Source organism: Pseudorasbora parva, chromosome 9 (assembly GCF_024679245.1).
Source record: "Pseudorasbora parva isolate DD20220531a chromosome 9, ASM2467924v1, whole genome shotgun sequence".
Taxonomy (NCBI): domain Eukaryota; kingdom Metazoa; phylum Chordata; class Actinopteri; order Cypriniformes; family Gobionidae; genus Pseudorasbora; species Pseudorasbora parva.
The window spans coordinates 34,312,490-34,334,144 of record NC_090180.1 but is presented as its reverse complement, the minus strand read 5'-3'; the positions used below and the strand labels follow the sequence as shown (position 1 = coordinate 34,334,144).

The window sequence follows — 21,655 nt, the reverse complement described above, 5'->3', positions numbered from 1 at the left end:
CATCAGCTTTCAACAAAAATATCTTCATTTGTGTTCTGAAGATGAACAAAGGTCTTACGGGTGTCCAACGACATGAGGGTGAGTAATTCATGAAAAGTTTAATTTTGAGGTGAACTAACCCTTTAAATGCTGAAAAGATCAACATTGATGTGCACCGTTATATGTTGTATTTTGGAGTCCTTAACATGGGATGCTGGTGTTTCCACCAGGCTTTTTAATTTGGTTAAATAGCTAGCTTTGGTGAACCTTTTGACCATCCAAAGCATCACTAACGAGCATAATCTGGTCTAAACTGATCTTTTAAGCAGGGTTGCGGGTGATATATAACAGTTCTAATCCATACACACCCATAGTGGCGGAGAAAATGACGATTCCTAGCACATTCATCCCATTGCTTTTCCCCGGTACAATCTTGTAGTGTATTTCAGGAGGCGGAGTGAGTTCCAGAAACACTGGGTGACCCATCTTGGGGTTTTCATAGTCTGGCATGATGTACACAAAGTTGGCTTGCGATGATTTTGCACTGTTCTTCAAATTACGCACAAGTTCAGTCTTATACTGAAACACAAGAGCAATGATGGACAAGGATTAGATACAAAACCTGTAGAGGATTAATTCCTCTGTTCTTCACGTGTTTCTCTTACCTGCTGAAATGTGGCTTCAATCAGATTGGATGGAATCATGTTCCTGTTGACAAAACAAAATACATCATACGCAAGGCCATATATTTAAAACTATTCACAAACATAGACCTTTCAGCAAGGGCAAATTTTCCTGAATATTTGCTATTAGCCTGTTTTCTGAGGCCTCCAGTGATTCTGAAAACATTGTCTGTTTTCAGAATCACTGGATTGGATTTGAGTATTGTACAAGGCTGTGGCCCGGCCTGCTAGCTAAAAAAATTGCATATATGCTTTAGCTCAACCTAAAGAATTGAAGGGCATACAGGCTAATGCTTATTTATAAAGTACAATTCTACTGCAGTGTTCCTGACTAAAACCCATTAAATCTGGTCCAGAGCTCAGGAGCATCTTTCGCACTTGAGAAAAGCCGTGTCATTCACATCCTCTTGAGAGGCTCTCTAAATATACCTAATTCTAATCTTTCTGTCCAGTGACGGTATAGTGCAAAAGGTGAAGCTTAAGCCTTTCAGACTTGATTGGAGCTCGAAAGTGGTTATGTAAGTTCAATGTGTTTCTTAGACTGATCAATAAAACGTACAGTTCGTAGTTCAAATGTTATACCAAGAATCGTTTGCATTTTTATCCAATGGAACAAGTGGACTAGTTTCCCCACATATAAATAATGTAAAAGATTTCAAATTTAAAAAAAGAGCAGTCAGTGTAAGCTTCAGAGTAAAACGTGAAAATAAATGAGACACAATGCATGGCAGAACTTGACTTTATCCATGGGGAATTGATTGGATTTTCGGGCATTATACCAGTATGATAGTTTGCTAAAACAATGTCTACATAGCTATTTGGTTTCTGGTTAACACGATCGGCTTATTCACTATATTAGTGAGGTGGAAGAGGTAGACAGTGAACAAGTTGATTCATTTTGAATTAACATTATGGATACAAAAACTGATAAATCACAATATGACCAAGAAAGAAATTTTAAGGAATTAAGAACATAAATATGGTCCATTTTTATTTCCTATTGACATAAAAGTCACATTTTTCTCTACATTTTTCAACCAAGTCCCAAGGCAAGTCAGTCCACTCGATGGCCATCTTGGCAATGAACTTGGGCATGTATTTTCTGTCTACGAAACTAAGCACACACAGTTCTTTTTTAGCTTGAATGGATAACCTAACATCAATAACACATTTGAAATAACCAATCAAACCTGAGAAAATGCTGAAATGATAGTTTTTTAGGTTTCTCTACTAATGTCTATGGGCATAGCAATAAAACAAAATGGCCGCTTTTATCAATAAGCTTATTGGCTTTTTTATTTGAAGGGCGGGTATTCCTTTCCTACATCCGCCATTTTGAGAGCTGCAAATTCTAAAATTTCTACGTTCTTATTTTACTGTGAAGTTACCTGATCAAATCAAGCAGGGCATCGGCAGACGTCATCACTGGCCCTCCTGCAGCTTTATGACCTTCTTTCTCAGTGCCAGTTCCAGGATGAATGATCAGCACCAGAATGATCCCCACAATAACAGCAATGAAGGTAGTCCACAGGTAATATGTGATAGTGAGAAGGCCCAGGCGTCCACTGGCCTTGGTGTCCATAGCAGACAAGCCAGACATTAAACTGTAAGGAAAGTGTTGGAATTTGAATCAATAGGTGTGATCAACTTGAAGCAGCACTGTGCAGACCGTATGTTCAGGAAACGACATTAAAGTACAGCGAGAGCGATTAGAAAGCAAAAAGTCCCGTGTACTTCGCTGAACTTTGATGTCATTTGATGACCGCGGCTATAGTGTAGTGGTTAGAGACGCATGTCATCAAGTTTTTTTTACATTTCTCTGCCGGTTGTATTCTGTACATAACTGTGTATGTGACAAATAAAACTCTCGAACTTTAACTTACACCGATCGCAGCACTGCTTCAAGACGAACATAACTATTATTAATAACAGTTTCACTCCTGTAGGCAGATAACTTTTTCTGTACTATTTTTGTAGAATTGTCTAGTGTTTAGGCCTGTACAACAATCAGTTATGCCATTATTTATTGAAAGGGTTTTTTAAAAAAAACAGACACACTTCAGAAGTAAGTGTTTCTCCAAAATTACAGTACAGTCTGTATGTTTGGCCTCTGCTGACATCTTGAATGAAAGTGCAAGAACTAAACAGAGCTGATAGATGAGTTACCTGGATGTGATGAGAGGAAGAATCAACATTTTCAGCATTCTCATGAGAAGTTCTCCAGGAAAAGAAAAGTAGATTTTTGCCTGAGGTAAAAGGGAAAATATCACTTTGAGTGACTTTGCTATTGAAAGATTTCATTTCCAACATTTAAACCCTAATAGAATGACCTATTATATACTATTTCACTAAAATCCCTTGAGAATTACGTCAGTTGATTTTTCGAAGTAATGCGTGTTTCTCCTTAGCTGACCCTATAAGTTGTTTGGAGTTGATTTATAGACAACAAAAGCCAGATGCTCACATATTTAGAACTAGTTTTAAGTACCTTATATAACTCTTAAAAGATAGTTCACCCAAAAATGAAAAATTTGTCAGATTTATACATATTTGGAACAACTGAGAGTGAGTAAATGATAGATCTCGGCCATCATTTAGTACCGTTATATAATTTTTTCCTATGGTATTCAATGGGGGCAGAGATCTGCTTTGTTACAAATATTCTTCCAAACATCTTCCTTTGTGTACATTAGAACAAAGAAATGTATATAGGTTTAGAGCAACTTGAGGGTCAGTAAATTATGGCAGAATTGTCATTTTTGGGTGAACTATTCCTCTAAGTATATGTATGTGACTTCTTTAAAAGGAATGTTCCAGCTTCTAAATACGCTAAACTTTATTGATAGCATATATATCACTTTCATAGACAATCATTTTGAGTCATCCCTCAATTTGTAGAAAACAAAAATGTAGACTTTTTTTGCTTGTCATGCATGTTTTACATGGTGAAGAACTGAATCAATCTAAATAAAAATTGAATGAATCTAAATAGTGTTCTATAAATTAACATGCCAGTATAGCTTCACTTATTTTGAACCAAGAATTTTCCTTTTGGCAGTAACTATTATTGCTGTACTTGGCACAGACGATTTTAATTAGAGTCTGGAATATTCAAAGTAACATCAAGCCACTGCTGATGTTATAACTCAAAACTTTTCTTCATAAAGGCAATAACATGAAAGCCAAGTTACCTGTGTTGACAAGTTCAAACTTCTCAATCCGAATCCCACCACACAGCCTGACACTACTGCTAACACTGATAAGGTGAGCAAGCCGTTCCTTTTGCAGTAGTCCTTTACCCAATTCCGAAACTTTCTAGATATTGAGTTCTTGATAAGCTTCTTGAAATATTCCACCATGTTTCTCCAGGGACCCACGGGAGGGGAATGGCACTGTGAAGATGCCGGCCTTGAGCTACTCTGGTTCTCATCCATGCTTAGACCTGTGTGTGCAGGGAGTGTTGTGAGAGCCTTTCTGTGAAAACCTTTTCTAACAACAGATTAAGCAATCAAGTATAGATCCAAACCACTGCCTTCACAACAGCAAAGCCAGAGGCGATTACAAGGGTATTAAAAGAAGAGTGTGGAGGCCATTGACTGTGGAAAGATCAAGTGTTGATGAAGCACTAATCCTAGAATAAGAGGCCAAGGTCAGTGGGGTCAATTTTAAAACAATTTGAGTTTAAAAAGTGAAGATTTATTTGGAATTATTTTTGGAAACACAAAGAAAGTATGACCCCATGTAGGAGGGGACCTTCTCGCGACCTTGCACTTGTGACATTGGGTACGCGACCTTGCCATTCCCTAAAGGTCATGAAAATCCCAAATCATTTTAGAACATTGGGGTGTTACTAAAAGGTCCTCTTTTAGTTCTAAAAATGCTGCAGTTGAAGGTTCCTCATGACTTTAGGGGAATGTTCCAATTTGATTATTCTATGGTCACATAACGTTACAAAGAAGACATTTGGAACGTTAACAGAACGTTCACACGTGATCCTCTGTTGTTCATATAATAACATTCCCTACATGACTTTATGGGGGACGGTCCATTTTGGTATCCTATGGTGACATGGCAACATTATAAAGAATACATTTGGGAAGCAGTAGCAGCTTCTCATCGTAAATTTAGATTCTCGGTCTTAGCGCTAGTTCATGATTAACATTTTGTAAGCTTTATATTCGAATCACTGAACGTAGACTCACTTTGGGCAGAATTATAATACCATTGCGTTATTCAGCCTGAGGATGGCGTGCGGTGCTCTAATGATGATTGACAGACTAAATACACACAACTAACGCATAATACCATCTTAGAATTGCTCGACTGTAGTATTTATTGCCTCAGATATTGTTTTAGAATATTCCAAGGTGTGTAGGAAGTGAGGAAAGTCATTTCTATTTTCTGAACAATCCAACGCAACAGAACATATAAAGGCTATTCACATGAGCATGTTTAAAATAAAGAATTTATACTGTCATTATTTTGATATGCTAGGCCTGCTCCACATAGGAAGAACTGCCATGCTAACTAGTTCCAGACTATGCAGATACTTAGCTGATGCAGACTGATATTGTCTTGGTCTGGAGTGAGGTTTATGTAAGTTCACATGAAAACAGATAGGGCAGCCAGAAATCTGCCCCAATGGCTATCTATGAGAGCGCACTGCAGTTCCATATTTTTTTTAAGAAATTGGGGCTCTGTAGAGCTAGGGAGGGCACAGAGACCAGCTGCCCCACCTAGTATCATAAATACATGTCTGTCGAAACCATGCGCTTCATTTTAATATATCCTGCTCATATTTGATGCAGAGTTCTGAATACATTTACCATGTAAAATTAATTCAGTGTATACAGATGTCTATGTATGAATATAATGGTGGTTCTCTGTATCACCTGCCTATACAGACGAGCAGCGGCTAACAGAATATTATTTTTTGGTCCTATTTAGGTCCTTCCATCACATTTACTAAATGTTTTCAGAACATATTTGTGTAAATCAATGTACACTTGGCTGCTTTGCAAATGAGGGCTAGTAAAACATTGGCTTTGCATAAAAGTTGCTCCTCAAAGATGGATCAGTAATGTTAGTCCAATAATGTTTGTCCAACTTCATATTCAGAACATGTAAGTACTCCACGTTATATTTTGTGAATGTACGCAAATCAGCCTTGTGAATGTGCCAACCCTTAAAAGAACTCCACATCGTAACCACCTCAGAATGTTCAGAGAACATTACCAGGCGAAACCCTTGACACCAGCAGAGAACGCTCTGGGAGGGAACGTCACATTTTCAAATAAAATATGTCCCATAAACACCCAGAGAACATCCTGAATATTCCATGAAGGTCTGCCAAATAATGTCCCCCAAACTTTTAAAGCACTCCACATCATGACTGTCTTTGAACGTTCTGGGAATGTTACTATAGGTAATGTCATTGACACCAGGGGACTGAGAACATTCCGGGAATATCAAATTTACAAATATAATAGAATTCCGAGAACATCCTGAATGTTCTGTGAAGATCCACCAAATTTCGTCCCACAACCATTAAAAAAAATAAAAAAACTATACATCATGACCGTGTTGGAACGTTTTGGGAACGTTAGGTGATCTTCTTGATACCAGTGGGGACGTTCTGAGAACGTTCTGGAAATGTAACATTTCTAGTGGGGACATGTCAATCTTGGGGAGAATGACTTGATAATTTGACATAGGATAACAACCCCACATGAGCAGGCGAACATTTTGAACCAGTATGCACTACCTCTAACCATACTTTTTTAGTTAAAAAAGATAACCCTTGTACAGTTTTGGCGTTCTCTGTTAAAAAATGATTAGACTTCTATATTGTTTGTAAATCTCTCATTATACTTTGTTTAGGCTTTTTTTTGTCAACTTGCTTTCTTTCAGTTAGCACAGGTTTTATATTTTGTTTAACACAACAAGAACACAAAAAGTCCAATGCAGTAACATTAACTAGTATTTTCGTGAAGAAAATCCTGGAACACATAAAATAAAATAAAAACAGTTTTATTTAAAAATCTTTTTTCAAAGTGTACAAAATTAGTAGTAGGCCTATTTAACACCTAGGTCTATCTAGATAAACTACATAATCATTAAAAGTGTATTATTGCTTGAAGTCTAAGGCCCAGTTTCACAGACAGGGCTTACATTAAGCCAGGATTAGGCCTTAGTTCAATTAGGGCATTTAAGTAGCTTTTATAAATGTGTTTTGTTAAAAACCTTGCTGGTGTGCATCGAGAAAAAACAATGGTACTGACATATTTAAAGATATTTCAGTGCAAGTTGCTTTCAGTTAAAACAGCTAAACAGCGGCTGTGAAACCGAGGTTAAGAAGTTAGGAAAAGATGTTTAATAGATGCACAATAAAACCATTTACTCCACATGCCATATTCTAAAGATTATTTATGGGTGAAAAATTCTGAATGAAAAAATCTTTTAGCATCTCAGAATTTAGAGTAGGCTATATGAGATACTCTTTAAAGGTAAAACAAATATAGGGCCTAGTAAACCATGTGCAGTGAGAGGAGCAGTTCAGAAGAATTAATTAAAATGTATTAAAATAATAAATTCTCCTTTTCCTACAGCATTCCTAGCTCACATGGAAAAAGGATGTTCTCTCAGTTTGACAGCTTTTTATGGCTGCACTGCTTTTAAGAACACATGCGGTGGAGGCTATTCGGAGACGAAGGACATGCCCCTTATTAGTTTAAACGTCATGCCTTAATAGGATTTCTGCCGGTGCACTTTGTAGGCATTTCCGACACTTGCGTGTACAGCAGGTATTGATTTAATGACCAGACAGTATTGGAAGGACTACATGTGTTCGGAAATGAACGCGTGTTTTGGTTCTGAAAGGTAAAAGAGCCTTTATATCAATAGAACAAAAGATTTAAAATGTAGGCTAGACTCCGAACAAAGTAAAAAGTAGGCCTTACAAAGTAAACTGTAATTATTTGTCGATTTCTTTAGTTGTATCAATTTAAAAAGACGAGATGCAAATGTTCCAAATAAAGACTTATGAAACAAAAACAGACATTGCCTTACAATTTACCGTATGCAGAGTTCATCATCAGACATGAGTAGCTTGTGCAGAGGAATACATGATTTCTGACAAGACATCATAAGACAGAAGGAAACAAATAGCTAAATGTTACAGAACAACCAGACACCATCGTGTGGCAAACAGTTGAATCTATATTATTTATTCATGCCCCGCCCCCAGTGCATGCTGGGTCCCTTTGAATATTGTTATTTTATGATTATTTAAAATATAGTTTTTATTTTATTTAAATTGTTATAATATATATATATATATATATATATATATATATATATATATATATATATATATATATATATATACATATATATATATATATATATATATATATATAAACTATATAATGTATTTTTACAGATTTTTTTGTTTGTTATTTAAACTTTTCTGGGATTGTCATGCCTTATATTTGATAGTCCAGTGCAGGGGTTCAAAACAACTGCACATTAAAAATATAATATTTAAAATAATTAAAAGAAACATTTTGCAGGGTGAATGAGAATGCAGTTAGGGGTTAACAATATATATATATGTATATATATATATATATATATATATATATATATATATATATATATATATATATATATATGTATGTATATATATATATATATATGTATGTATATATATATATATATATATATATATATATATATATATATATATATATATATATATATATATATATATATATATATATATATATATATATATATATATATATATATATAATAAATTAAAATACAAACTTAAAAATACATTGCACAAAATCTGAACTACAATGTGATGCATTATTTGTGTACCTGGGGGTAAATAAATAGTAGACCCAAAACACTACAATAAGTAGGCCTAAATCTTTGAATTTAAATACATTTCAGTTTTTATTATTTTACTGTGATTATTGATGGTGTACATATGCTGTGACTTCTTGATTGGAAGCTGACCCAACCACTACATGTGAAATCAAGCTTGAAAGGCTGGATTTTTTTCTAAATGTAACGCAGACCATCACAGGTGACGACAGCAGTGTCTCAGGTGCTATCAAATGCTAATCCATTTACTGGGAGCGGATATATTCACTTACTACATCATCAACCTAAATAACCACTGTGACTGCTTTGACGTCAACATTTTACCCCGTGTGATGAATAGGAAGACACCAAATAATCATTAGTCAGAGAAATATTCTGAAAAAAATTCTCAGAGTCAAGAATTTCCAGATGCCAAAAGCCACGATGGCAGCTGAGCATCTGTCAATTACACTCATAACTCAAATGTGTATACTGTTTTGGACCAATGATCCAGTCTGCACAAAAACATATGGTTGGTTAGGTACTTTCCAATTCTTTAATTAGCACATCTTTATTAAACCTTTTAGTATCTCCCTAATAATGGCATGACCTGTTTATCTTGTTGAAGGCCAAAGAAATGATTACTGTTATGCAGGTATAAATACAGTGTCAATGTGCAGGCTGTTACTCATATCTTGAAGGCCAAAAGAAGAGCTTACTATCATTATGCAGGTGCAGGTTCATGGCAAGTTCAGGTAAAGGGAGACAAATGCTGTAAATCACAGACTCTACTCATATAATCTGCAAATATTACTAATAAAATATACTATAGCACACATTGTACACAGTCAAATTACATATTGTCTAGACCATGATGTACACATGCTCTAAATATTTGTAGTATATAAAGTGATAAAAGATGACATTTCATGACAGTTTCTCACACATGTCCAGTGGCTGTGCTAATGATCAGATATAAAGTCTTCCGTAATTCTGTGAAAAGAGGATTAAGTCCTCTGGACAATTAGCACATCCTCTTAAGGCGCAGCATGGCGTTGTTATCCATTGTAATTTGGTTTGATGACTTTTTGAGAATTAGGATACACATTCCTGTCCCATTTAGTGACACAGCATGAGCATTCAGGAGATGTGCAGATGATGGTCTTATTTAGTCACCCAACTGGGATCACCTAATTGCAGGAGTGTGTATATCAGAGGTGCACTGGCCTAAAGAAGGATAAACAGAGGACACAACATTCTGATCTGAATGAGTTATGAATAAATAGATTAACATTAATTCACAATCAATCATAAATTATAAGTTAGGATACAAATTTCAGAAGAGTTGTGATTTGTTAATTCTCTTCAAACTTTATTTAAAATACAAAGAAAAAAATGCCAATGTTTTCACTGGCCAAATTAATTGTATTTTGTAAATATAAACCTTAGAATTGTGTAATTCTAAGGCTGTTTAAATATTTTTTGATTTTGACGGCAGCAAAACACTCCAAAAAAGTTGTGAGAGAGACAAAATAAAAGTGAAAAAAACTGACTGACTTTTGTCAGTTAAATAAAGGTTAAAGAATATTAACAAGCAGATTGTTGATATTAGTATAAAAATATGAAAAAATATTTTAATGCATTTTACACAATGTCCCAATTTTGAATTGGGGTTGTATTAAGTGGCTAAAGAGATTATTATCTGTATTTCATATTAATAATTCAAAACAAAAGCTTTCAGGGCTGCTAAATGCTAAAACCCATGATGATAAAGGTAGGCTATTAGAATAATTGTCTTATAGTGCAAATAATGTTATTAGCAGCTGAGTTGAAATCTGTTTGAATGTGTATTTTTGGATATATTGACTCCGCATGCAATAAAGCTGGATGTTAGTGTCATGAGAGAAATTATCACAGACTTTATTAACAATCACCTTATATAATTGTCACTCCAGCAATTAATTAATTAATTCATTAGCACAACAGTACCTTAAGTTATGATAGAAGCAACGATTAATATGAGCATATTAAAATCCTTTTTTCTATAAAAAAAAAAAAATGAAATTAATTTTGGAATAGGCTGTAGACTACTTTGTAATTTAGCATTCAATATAGTATTCTTAAAAGACTTAGCTTATATTACAAAGATGGCTGATCAGATATACAAGTTTGATCTATAAAAAAAAACATTTTCAGAATGTCTTATGGCAGTTTTGAATGGCTGTTAAAGGGTATTGCCTTCAGATGTTTTAAGGGTGATCAATGAAACTCCATGGGTGTGTCTCAATCAGCTCCCTATATATAGTTCAGTAGTCAGCTCAGGGCACCGATCAGAGAGTCAGCCCATTAACTCATGTCTTGATCAGTGTCCTGACTGAACCAAGGAGCTGATTGAGATGCACCCCATCTTTGTCCCATGCATCTTTGCTGAACTCACCCTACTAATTTTAGTTCAAGCTCAGAGATCTAGTCAAAAAAGTAATGTAACAGCTAAAAGAGCAAATGTTTCATTAGGTAGCCAACATAAAATGAGAACAGCACACAGCTGTTGTAACTGAGCAGAATGGCGAAACTTTCACCGCAGAGAAGAGTGCCCTCCCCTGGCACATTTTAAAAATGCCAGTCAGATGTCTTTGAAATAAACAGCTAAATACCAGTGCTTACTATGCTATTTTATAAAACAAAGGTAGTTTGGCATTTCATATTAAAGATTAATAAAAACTTTTGATACTGACAGAAGATTTCATCTTACATAAGCCTATCAGAGCCATGGGTTCCCTTTTAATTATATATATATATATATATATATATATATATATATATATATATATATATATATATATATATATATATATATATATATATATATATATATATATATATATATATATATATACATATTAAATATTATTACAATATTATGACAATTTCAAATATTTGGTTTTCAATTTATTATTTTTAAATTATCATTTATTTCTGTGATGCAAAGCTGAATTTTCAGGATCGTTCTTCAGTGTCACATGTGACATCCAGCCTATCACATGATCCTTCAGAAATCATTCTAATATTCTGATTATTAAAAAAAAAAAAAAAAAACCTAGGTCTGTCTGATATTGAGTTGGCCTAAAAACTCATAACTAAACAAATTTAAATTTAGAAACTTTGCATTGCATTCTACAATCAAGGCTGCAGTTAGGGGTAAAGGGAATAGTAGGAGGAAATAGTAGGAGAGAACATTTTATTCTCCTGAAAAAGTCATACTTTCATTACTCTCCAACACGCCTCCTTCTTTCAATGCGACATACTGGTCAGCATGTCAGCAGAATCGTTATCACCTGTGAGGGAGGTGGAATCATATATTTTTATTAGATTCGATTGGTTGTCATAGAGTTTGTGCGCAGCGCCCGCTTGTGTCGAGCCAGTCCCGTGCTGCTTCTGAGAGTGGACAAACTTTCCCCAAGTGTTAGTTTGCTTGGCTTTGAAAACTATTTACCATTCTGCTACGGTCTGCTGTAGCTTCTGTAAATAAGGAGACAAAATGTTAAACACTGTTACAGAACGTTACGAAGCGTTTTTTAAGCAGAAGAACGTGGTAACGGATTTTCTGACTGTTTTAGAGGAAAAAACTGGAGTTCAGAAACAGTACATTGGAACAGGTACGTGACTGTTTTAATCCTTCGTTTGGAAGCAGCTTTAATTATTTAGTCAGAAATAGTAAACCGTATAACCTACATTAGGCTATGTAGCCTTTACGCTTTTTTGGATTTCAGCTGGATAGCTGTTTGCAGTGAGTTTAAATGATTCTTTAAACCCCCACGACTATTGATTTTCTTTGCTTTACGTTCATTCACTTAACAAGCGAAGTTACTGTGACCCATATCCTTTGTTGTCACAAAAGAGTGCAAAGGGCTTTTGAGAGTCGTTGCTACTGATAGACTACAGAAGTCCGAGTCATTTCTCCCAATAAGTTCCTTATAGTGCCTGACGATTTAGGTTATTTTGACGTTACTTTTATTACTCCCCACATCACGACATGGTATTACATTTTCAGTTCAATTAAAGCCATTTGTGGCACATGCTGTTGTTTATTATGGTTTGAGATTAAGTTTTAACAATAGAAGTTGTTGACGCTTGAATCGGTTCAGTTTAATTTCGTTACATATTTTAGACCGGATTTGCGAATCTGTTGAACCAATTCGTTATGATTCATTGATTAGAACATTAGGTTACTCAGTGTGTGTGTGTGTGTGGCAAGAACAGATGTTGCACACACAGTCCCACTTCGCCCCGCCCCCGAGGTTTATCTGTCAGTTCCCTGGTGCACTTACATCTGTTTATCTGTTATTGCTCTTTGCATTTAACCGCATGTCTGGTTTAAGAAACAGCAAACAGATGATCTATTCTCAAATGCCATTATCAGATTTGTTAATGGGTCCAGTGGTTCAACTGTATTGACTGTTTACCGGAAATGTCCTTCTAATCGTGTGTTGTGGTTGTTCCCTGTAAGACCTCTTAGGGTCTAATTTCTTCTTTCAATTGCCACTCCCGAGGGTTATTTTTAAACATCTAGTATGTCTTCAAGTGCCTCTTCAGTACTGCAGTGGCTATACTGACAGGGGACAAAATATGACAATCTCTCTCACATTACATATTCCCCTAAGAACCTTTTTTTTAAAAAAAATGTTACATGCATTGTTTGGAGCATAAGAAACTAATTGCGTTGTTGTAAATAATATTTTATGCTATGTCCTCTGTAGGACATACTATATGTTTTTATTTACTAATACATTTTTAGGTGTAATTTGCAAATTATTGTGTTATTGGGGAAACGTGTGGAAAAAAGCGTAATAATGGGAGTAATAACATGGCAACATTTTTCATAATATCTAATTTTTCATGGGAATATTGACTATATAAATCCCTATTTACTTGTATCTGCCCAAAATGCCTGATAAACATGATTTAAGCCCTTTTTCGTCTACAGAGGACATGTAGGAAAACAATGCCGTTTCGTAACAGCCATATTCTGATTTGAATCCCCATAACCTTTTCCTGATATGTTTATGACAAATAACTAGAACATTTGTGAGATTTAAATAATTACGTAATACTTTGAGTGCTAAATTTGATCATTTTGTCAATGTCAGTCATTTTTAAAGACCAAGGAAGGGGGAGTTGTCATGATAAAACCTTCAAACATTTGCCATATCTGAATGTGCTTTTTACAGGACATCCAGACTTAATACTGTGACATGTATGTTCTGAGAGAAATTTCCTAAAATATAATGTCCTCTACAGAGGAAAAAACGTCTAAGCCTGTGTCTCGGGAGGATATAAACAGCATTTATTAGCGCAGCCTTTGTTTGTTCTTGTTCTATCCTGTTAGGTGTCAACAATGACACCAAATACAAAGTCATCAGTGCTTGTGTTCCTATGCCGTTCTTAATTTGAATAATGGCAGTGATCATGTCTCTTTGTTTGTTCTGCAGGTGCTGTGTCTATTGTGGCTCTCTATTTGATATTTGGATATGGTGCCTCTCTTCTCTGCAACTTGATTGGTTTCGTATACCCAGCGTATGTCTCGTAAGTATACGACATGTCAAATTTCACATATGTAGTATGCTTATTATTGGTGAAGGTTCTTGACCTGAACACACACAAACATATGTGTATGTATGAATCCACAATACAATAATGAGAACAACCCACACTGAATTTGCCTGTTTTTATTCTGTTTCTCTTGCAGCATCAAAGCCATCGAGAGTAACAATAAGGAAGATGACACCAAATGGCTAACATACTGGGTGGTTTATGGACTCTTTAGTGTGGCTGAATTTTTCTCTGATATCTTCCTCTTTTGGTTTCCCTTTTACTATGCTGGGAAGGTATGGTGTTTCATTGGTTGTGTTTGCATGTATGTTGGAGATCTGTTTTAGAAACCATCCATAGTTGTAGGTTGCTGTAGGAGGACTGTAAATGTATTTGTATGTAGGTCATGCTGAGAGGTTTTGCATAGTGTATATTTAGTATGCCTGACTAACAGCCAGCTTGACCAACCGTCTCATTTCAATTTTGATCCTTGTTCTAAATTTGACTGAGTATTTTATAGCCAATTTATACAAATGAACTGACTAAGCTGACTAAGTTGAGCTGAGGTCTTGCATGATATGCGTTTTGCATGTCCTACTTAAAATATAATTTTTAATGAGATGTCTAATGAAGTTGGATGGGTTGGTGTGGATGTGGTTTGATGGTAGCACTTTATAAGAGCACTATTAAGGTTTCCTTTGTTAAAGGCACAATATGTAAGATTTTTAGATTAAAATATCCCAAAACCACTAGAACGATGTTATATTTTGTTGACCTGTGTACGTGCATTATCCCAGATGTTTCCAACAACGTTTAATCCAGAGAAATCAGCAATTTTAACCAGATGTTATGGACCGTGTCCTTGCGTCATTTGTTAACTTTTTTATTAGACAGGTGAGCAACTATTTGGATATATATTGATCAAGAGTTGTTCAATGCAACATGGTTAGTCTTACTGTGTGGATCGCTTGGTTTTTTGATTCACCACGAGTAATGTTTTTACAGTGCCTCAGAGACAACACAATTTTGTCAATTGACTAACATAGCATATTCTGAGAGGGCTTTCTCCATCATCCAATATATTTTAAAGTGTACATAAAACAGTTTCTGCCAATCTCATATTAATCTTGAGTTTTATATATATATATATATATATATATATATATATATATATATATATATATATATATATATATATATATATATATATATATATATATATATATATATATATATATATATATATATATATATATATATGTGTGTATGTATGTATGTAGCTGAGTCTTTAGTTTTATCATATTTATAAAAGACTGATACACTGTACCAATTCTTTCTGAAAACAGCTAAACTGTAGTTCTGCAGTGGGCGGAGCTAAGGACACACGCACACAACATCATGGCATTATCCCTGGATAACCCAATGTTGGTGTTGCTTACATTATATGCACTTATGTGCTTACTGCCAACAAAAGACTTTTGATGCAGTTTCACTTCCCGCCTGCAGTTTCGACCATAGACTGTAAAAAAATATGGACGTAGCGTCCGTGACGTCACCCATGGGATTCCGATAAGCCGTTCTGAAGCTTAAAGTAGGGTCGAGCTGGGCGTTGCCATCTTGTGATCTTCAAATTATCTATCCAATCATGATGTCATTCCAACCAGCTGTCAGCAATCATTTTTTTATAACAATATTTATTATATTGACAAAATAAAAAAAATAAACCGACAAGCATTAAGGAGAACACAATGTCAGCACTTTTTTTCTTTTTTACACATTCCTTTTCTCACGTGATATCTGCGCCCAAGTAGCAATGCTTCGGCTGTGCTTCCCCATAATATAGTCCCAAGTCAATATCTGCCTAGGAAATCACCTAGTCTTAATCTGCATCGCTATTTGTACTCGTTGTGAACGCAGACCACAAGAAGCGATTAGGTGGATGTTTTTTTTTTTTTTGATCACTTTAGGCTTGTTCGACTTCACCTAGCGATGCGCAGACCGATCGGCGGCTGACTCAAAGCAGTGCATGCCGGTTATAAATTTTGTCCGACTTAAGACAGCGCCGACGGCACGTGACTGTGACGTATGTCAGCAAAGTACTGCGAGAGCGATTTGAGAGCAGCCGGCTGATGCAGCCGCTGCAGATTCTCAAGGGGGACTGCAGGTGGCTGCTCCAGCTCTGAAGACGACACAGCTGATCCACGATTGGCCGATTCGCCGTATGACAGCCATCACGTGCGTTTCGTGTTTATTCTAAAAACTTGCTAATGTCATGCTAATGCTCACAAATCATTTATTTATAACAGTAAAACCTCTTTTCATGTAGTCGTGATGTTATATTGTCATGTTTATCAAACTAAAACTGATAAAAACCATTGACAACACTTCATTGATAGTGTAGGTTTATATGTTAAGTTTTAATCTTCTCCAAATAGATGCTTTATTAAGCAGTATATAAAGTATTGGATGAAAATATCATTTGAAACATCTGTGTATTTGAGAAATATTGCATTTATTTAACTTCAGCTGTGATAAAGTTTGCAAACGCAGTGCAAGCGTCACCACGGGAGGTAGAAAGTGTCCGACTTCACGTCTCCGTTTGCAGTTTCTCCCCGCCTGAAATCGGCTCTCGCCGATCGCATGCATCCAGCCGCAGCCGATGTCGAACACACCTTTTTACTCTGCACATGCTAGCTGGCAACATAGGATTCCATTCATTATGCTAAGCTAGTGGTGACCCTGCCAAACTAAAACAATGCATGCACTGAGACAAATGAATTTGCCCACATATCTAAATGTAGGAAAGAAATTGAATAAGCCCTATTTCTAAAAACAGTGGAGTGTTCCTTAAATAATAATTTACACTCCACTGTTAAATAATAGGGTTCCAAGTTTTATAAAATGTATCGGTTGAGCCCCGAGTAGAGCATTTAAATTAGATGTGACAAGAATTAAATCAGAACTTTTAACCAGGAGGTAGTTGGGGATGGGGTTGGACACTTCCAGTGCTGCAAGATGCACCTTCTAGCAATAAGAGAACCAAAAGCGATAACCTCTGCTCGCTGCTTACTGAAGTACTTTGGGTTTGGGCCAATTACAGAGCTCGGAGCCCTCTCCTCAGACAGCACGCCAAATATGGATACCATTTATTCTATCAGACTTATAGTTGTAAGTGTGAACGCTGGGTTATTTGGGAAGCTGAACAAGGTTATCACATTTCACATCACATAAACACATTTCAGTACATTTGTGTTGTTTCCGCAGAAAGGATAATGTTTGATTCAATGTGTGTGTTGTTGTGTTGAGTAATCGTAGGTTTATGCAGTCAAAACTGTTGATTCAGTAGTGCATCTCTGTGTTGTCCTGTTCGGTATAGCAGCTTGACTGAATCTCGTTGTTGTTGCTCTGAACACATACTATACACTGAATCCTTTAAAGTTTTTTTTTTCATGAGTGCTTAGGTGTGTATACATTTATTATATACTGGTAATACAATAATATGTACTCCATATATTTAGTTATTTTGGTGTCATTTTGGGGTCTCTGATTATCCTTAAAGCTTGCCGAAAATACAGTTTTATGAGAATCACCCTAAAATCTGATTGTTTACTGTGCTGGATATAGCAAATAATGACTAAATCAATGTGTGTTGAGATGAATGGTGTATGCCTAGTTTCACGATTAATCGCGATTCGAAATTTTAATTGATTGGCAGCTCTAGTATTTATTCATGTGATGGCAAAGTTGCATTTTCAGTCTCTCTTTTCATACATCAGTCGTCAGTGTCACGTTGCCTTTCATAAATCATTCTAATATACTGATTTTGTGCTCAAGTAACATTTCTTGTTATAAATGTTAAAAACCCTTCAGAAGAACAGCATTTATTTGAAATAGAAATCTTTGGAACATTATAAATGTCTTTGCCATCACAGCTCATGAATTGATTGCGTCCTTGCTGAATAAACTATTGATTTCTTTATGAAGAAAAATGCAATCATTTTATTTTTCATATTTTTCAGTGCTTGTTTCTGCTGTGGTGCATGGCTCCGGTCTCGTGGAATGGCTCTCAGATCATATACACACGTGTGGTGAGACCTTTCTTCCTCAAGCATGAAGCAGCATTTGACAACGTTGTCAGCGATTTGAGTGGCAAGGCCAAGAGTGCAGCAGAGAGTGTGGCAAAGGAAGGTAAACAATAGCTGTCAATCCTCAGAAATCATCAGTTTTTCTTCATTCTGTTGTTAAATGAATACAACTTGTGTCTTCTATTATTCATTCAGTTTTGCACAGAGGTGGACAAAGGACACAACTTCATTACTTGAGTAAAAGTACTACTGGTCAAATATTATTCTGTTACTAATAAAAGTTGTAAAAGCAGATTTTTACTAAAGTAAAAGTTTTGAAGTGTTTGTTTTCCAAAGTTCTTAAAGGGTTCGTTCACCCTGAAGTCGTTCCACACCTGTAAGACCTCTGTTCATCTTCGGAACACGGTTTAAGATATTTTATATTTAGTCTGAGAGCGTATGCAAGTGTATGCACAATATACTGTCCATGTCCAGAAAGGGAATAAAAACGTCATCAAAGTAGTCCATATGTGACATCAGTTAGTTAATTAGAATCTCTTGAAGCATCGAAAATACATTTTGGTTCAAAAATAGCAAAAACTACGACTTTATTCAGCATTGTCTTCTCTTCCGCGTTTGTTTTCAAACCTCAAATACAGATTCAAACGCTCATGAATCAGCGGATTGATTCATGATTCGGATCACGTGTCAAACTGCCAAAATCATGTGACATTGGCGATCCGAATCATAGATATCCATAATAAGCACTAGATATCTTACGGCGGAGTCACCATCGTCATCACCGGCTGCCATCTTGTCACAGGCAAGCTTTCTGTTGGGCTCTGTGGAACCTGATGTAAGATGAGTGATCTGTACGAACATAAATACTCATATCTCGCTGAAATCTTGACGGATTTACAAATGGTTTGGTTTCTTACAAACGTTATTAACATGGCTACAAATCTGGATGCTTTAACACGTTGAAATTGCAGCTTCTCATTTCGATAAACGACTTAATCGTGCAGCTTGTGTATCACGGCTAACTTACGTGCACGTTATCAAGGGGGCTGAGACCACAATCGAGCTGTTCAATTATATAGGTTTTATTGACACCAATAACGATTTTATGACAACCAATCTTTTGTCTAGTTAAAATAAACTTAGTTTGCATGTTTTTTTTGTTTAATTAACAAGTTTTTGTTAATTTGTGTGTGTGTGTGTGTGTATATATATATATATATATATATATATATATATATATATATATATATATATATATATATATATATATATATACATACATACATACATACATACATACATACATACATACATACAGGAGAGAAATTCAGAGTGGTATAAGCGGTAATATATATAATTTCTCATGTTGCCATTCGGTACACAGTTTTAGTAGCCTATATATTGATTTAAAATAAATACCTTGTGTGTATGTATATTCATTGCACCTATCTGTTCTGTTCAATGTTACTTTCATATTGAAGTCCATGGTTATAATTATTCATAAGTATGTAGTGTCATAACTACATCTCTGACATTTATAACAAATGAAACAATGTGAAAATCGGTTGATAATTGAGCAAGTTATGGTTATTTAAAAGTACATGCACCATTAAAACACAGTTACGAGTGAGCGAGCTGCCTGTGACAAGATGGCCGCCAGTTGCGGACGGCGACCGCTACTGGCCAACAGCGCGCTCGAGACATCTAGCGTTTATTGTGGATATCTATGATCCGAATCATGAATCAATACGCTGATTCATGACCGCTTGAATTGAACAACATTAGGGTGAGTAATGCCCCCCCAAATAAATAAATGAATAAATAAATAAAAAACATACCCTGACTTTCGAAGCTGCGACAGAAACGACTTTTGCCTTTGTGGACCTTTATAGAAATGTAGTGGAGTCAAAAGTATGATATTTGTCTTTCCAGTGTAGTGAAGTTAAAATCATAAGTTTCCAGGAGCAAAATAATACTCTGGTAAAGTACAGATACTCAAAAAGTGTACTTAAGTACAGTACTCAAGTAAATGTACTTAGTTCCTGTTCGCCTCTGGTTTTGCATTGGTGTAAACTGATCAATATTTGGGCATTGTCAGCAATCTGTATGGCCCAATTTTAGGTCTGTTTTCTTCTGCCTTTTTCCAACAGGCCTGACATTGCTGAACAGTGATAAGAATAAATGATTTGAAGGTGGAGATATGAAGAATCATTTTACCAGGAGCCATGTGTTTACATTTCTTTTATTTATTTAGTCACTAAAACCCACTGAAATAATTCGTCTCTACTGCATCTGAGCCAGGCAGCGCAAATGACCCTTAAAAGTTTTAAATTTCTTCAACTGTTTTTGGGATGCTATTTAATTCAACTTCACATTTCTGTTTTGTGTTCATCCTATACATTATTTTAGCACTTTGACCAATGAAATAAATGTTTAAGTCACTGTATTTTAATAAATAAAACTGGAAAGATCTATGCCTAAATATAAACCTTCTCCAAATGTATTTTAATAGTCTTCATTTATTTTCACCAAATATTACTTAAAGTTGAGCTTTAAGTTGCTTCTCTTTTGGCTTAATAGGCTTGTTTTCATAATTTTGTCTTTTTCAGTGTATTAGTTTCAAACATGACCAACATATGTTTTTATATATGATGGTAACTATTTGCTGTTATCTAGCTCTGGGTATCATGTGAATGATAATTTATGTTCTGTGCATCATAGAACCTAACCCTAATCCTGTAAGTTCAAGGTCAGTGTATTAATGTCTTTCTTGATTGTCACTTCAGACTTTTGAGCTTGCATCCTGTAGTGTAGGGGGTGATTTTTGTTTAGGAGTCTAGGTGGCCCACTTATGGCTTCAGTAATGCAAGTAATTGAGTGTACATCTCACCCGGGGTCCCCCACCTGCTGAGCTCTCAGGGCTTGACGGATCACCTTGGCTGTGTCTGAAATGGCATACATTCTTGAGTAGGTACTTATTTTGAACATGCAATTACATTGAGACTGGTAAAAGTGTTCTATATAGTATAAATGTGTGTTTTATGAATGTGATCTGGACATATTACATCCGCGATGTTGCTCTTATCATGTGGCCTACCAGCGACAGTTGTGTTGCTTCACTCCCATTTACAAATCCTTTCCAGTGGCCTCATGGGACAGTAAAGTGTCCATGGTGTGCACACTTCAAAATCTTGGATGCAGCCCTGATCTAGTTCTTCAGATTGAGGGTGACAAATCCAAGATCCAATTGGATTTGAGACTAAAGTAACTACAAGGGCAGATTTTTGTAGATTGCTGCTAGAGTAGTGGTTTGAAGTCAGAAAATGGGACCCATAAACTTTATGGCAACTTGGAGATACAGTATATATGCTGTGGACAGTGCAGTTGTTTTGAAACTGTTTCTAGTGTTTATTTTATTAAATGAACCCTTTAGGCACAGTTTTATCT

General features: G+C 35.6%; 2 protein-coding genes across 2 annotated transcripts in view; one reads left to right on the top strand and one right to left on the bottom strand.

The window, feature by feature from the left end:
* The window catches only part of slc1a8b (solute carrier family 1 member 8b), a 16,243-nt gene extending 8,398 nt beyond the window's left edge, over positions 1 to 7,845 (bottom strand). The window contains exons 1-6 of the mRNA XM_067452342.1: positions 7,731 to 7,845; positions 3,854 to 4,104; positions 2,829 to 2,908; positions 2,051 to 2,266; positions 645 to 687; positions 348 to 558 (exon numbers count right to left, since the gene is read on the bottom strand). Of these exons, the coding sequence (XP_067308443.1) occupies positions 348 to 558; positions 645 to 687; positions 2,051 to 2,266; positions 2,829 to 2,908; positions 3,854 to 4,096 (793 nt within the window). The 5' untranslated portion in view covers positions 4,097 to 4,104; positions 7,731 to 7,845. The remainder of the gene's footprint in view (positions 1 to 347; positions 559 to 644; positions 688 to 2,050; positions 2,267 to 2,828; positions 2,909 to 3,853; positions 4,105 to 7,730) is intronic.
* A 4,076-nt stretch (positions 7,846 to 11,921) lies between these two features.
* On the top strand, positions 11,922 to 20,711 carry zgc:101744 (Receptor expression-enhancing protein 6-like). The gene is made up of 5 exons (XM_067452341.1): positions 11,922 to 12,190; positions 14,024 to 14,117; positions 14,281 to 14,419; positions 18,143 to 18,311; positions 20,359 to 20,711. Exons 1-5 carry the CDS (start codon positions 12,073 to 12,075, stop codon positions 20,391 to 20,393), a joined length of 555 nt encoding a protein of 184 aa, XP_067308442.1. The 5' UTR covers positions 11,922 to 12,072; the 3' UTR covers positions 20,394 to 20,711.
* Positions 20,712 to 21,655: the final 944 nt, after the last annotated feature.

Bases quoted from the DNA above. Each gene is read 5' to 3' on its own strand.
- zgc:101744 (XM_067452341.1), top strand. From the start codon at position 12,073: ATGTTAAACACTGTTACAGAACGTTACGAAGCGTTTTTTAAGCAGAAG. The intron at 12,191-14,023 runs GTACGTGACTGT...TTTGTTCTGCAG, and splicing joins GAAACAGTACATTGGAACAG to GTGCTGTGTCTATTGTGGCT. The intron at 18,312-20,358 runs GTAAACAATAGC...TTTTTCCAACAG, and splicing joins AGAGAGTGTGGCAAAGGAAG to GCCTGACATTGCTGAACAGT.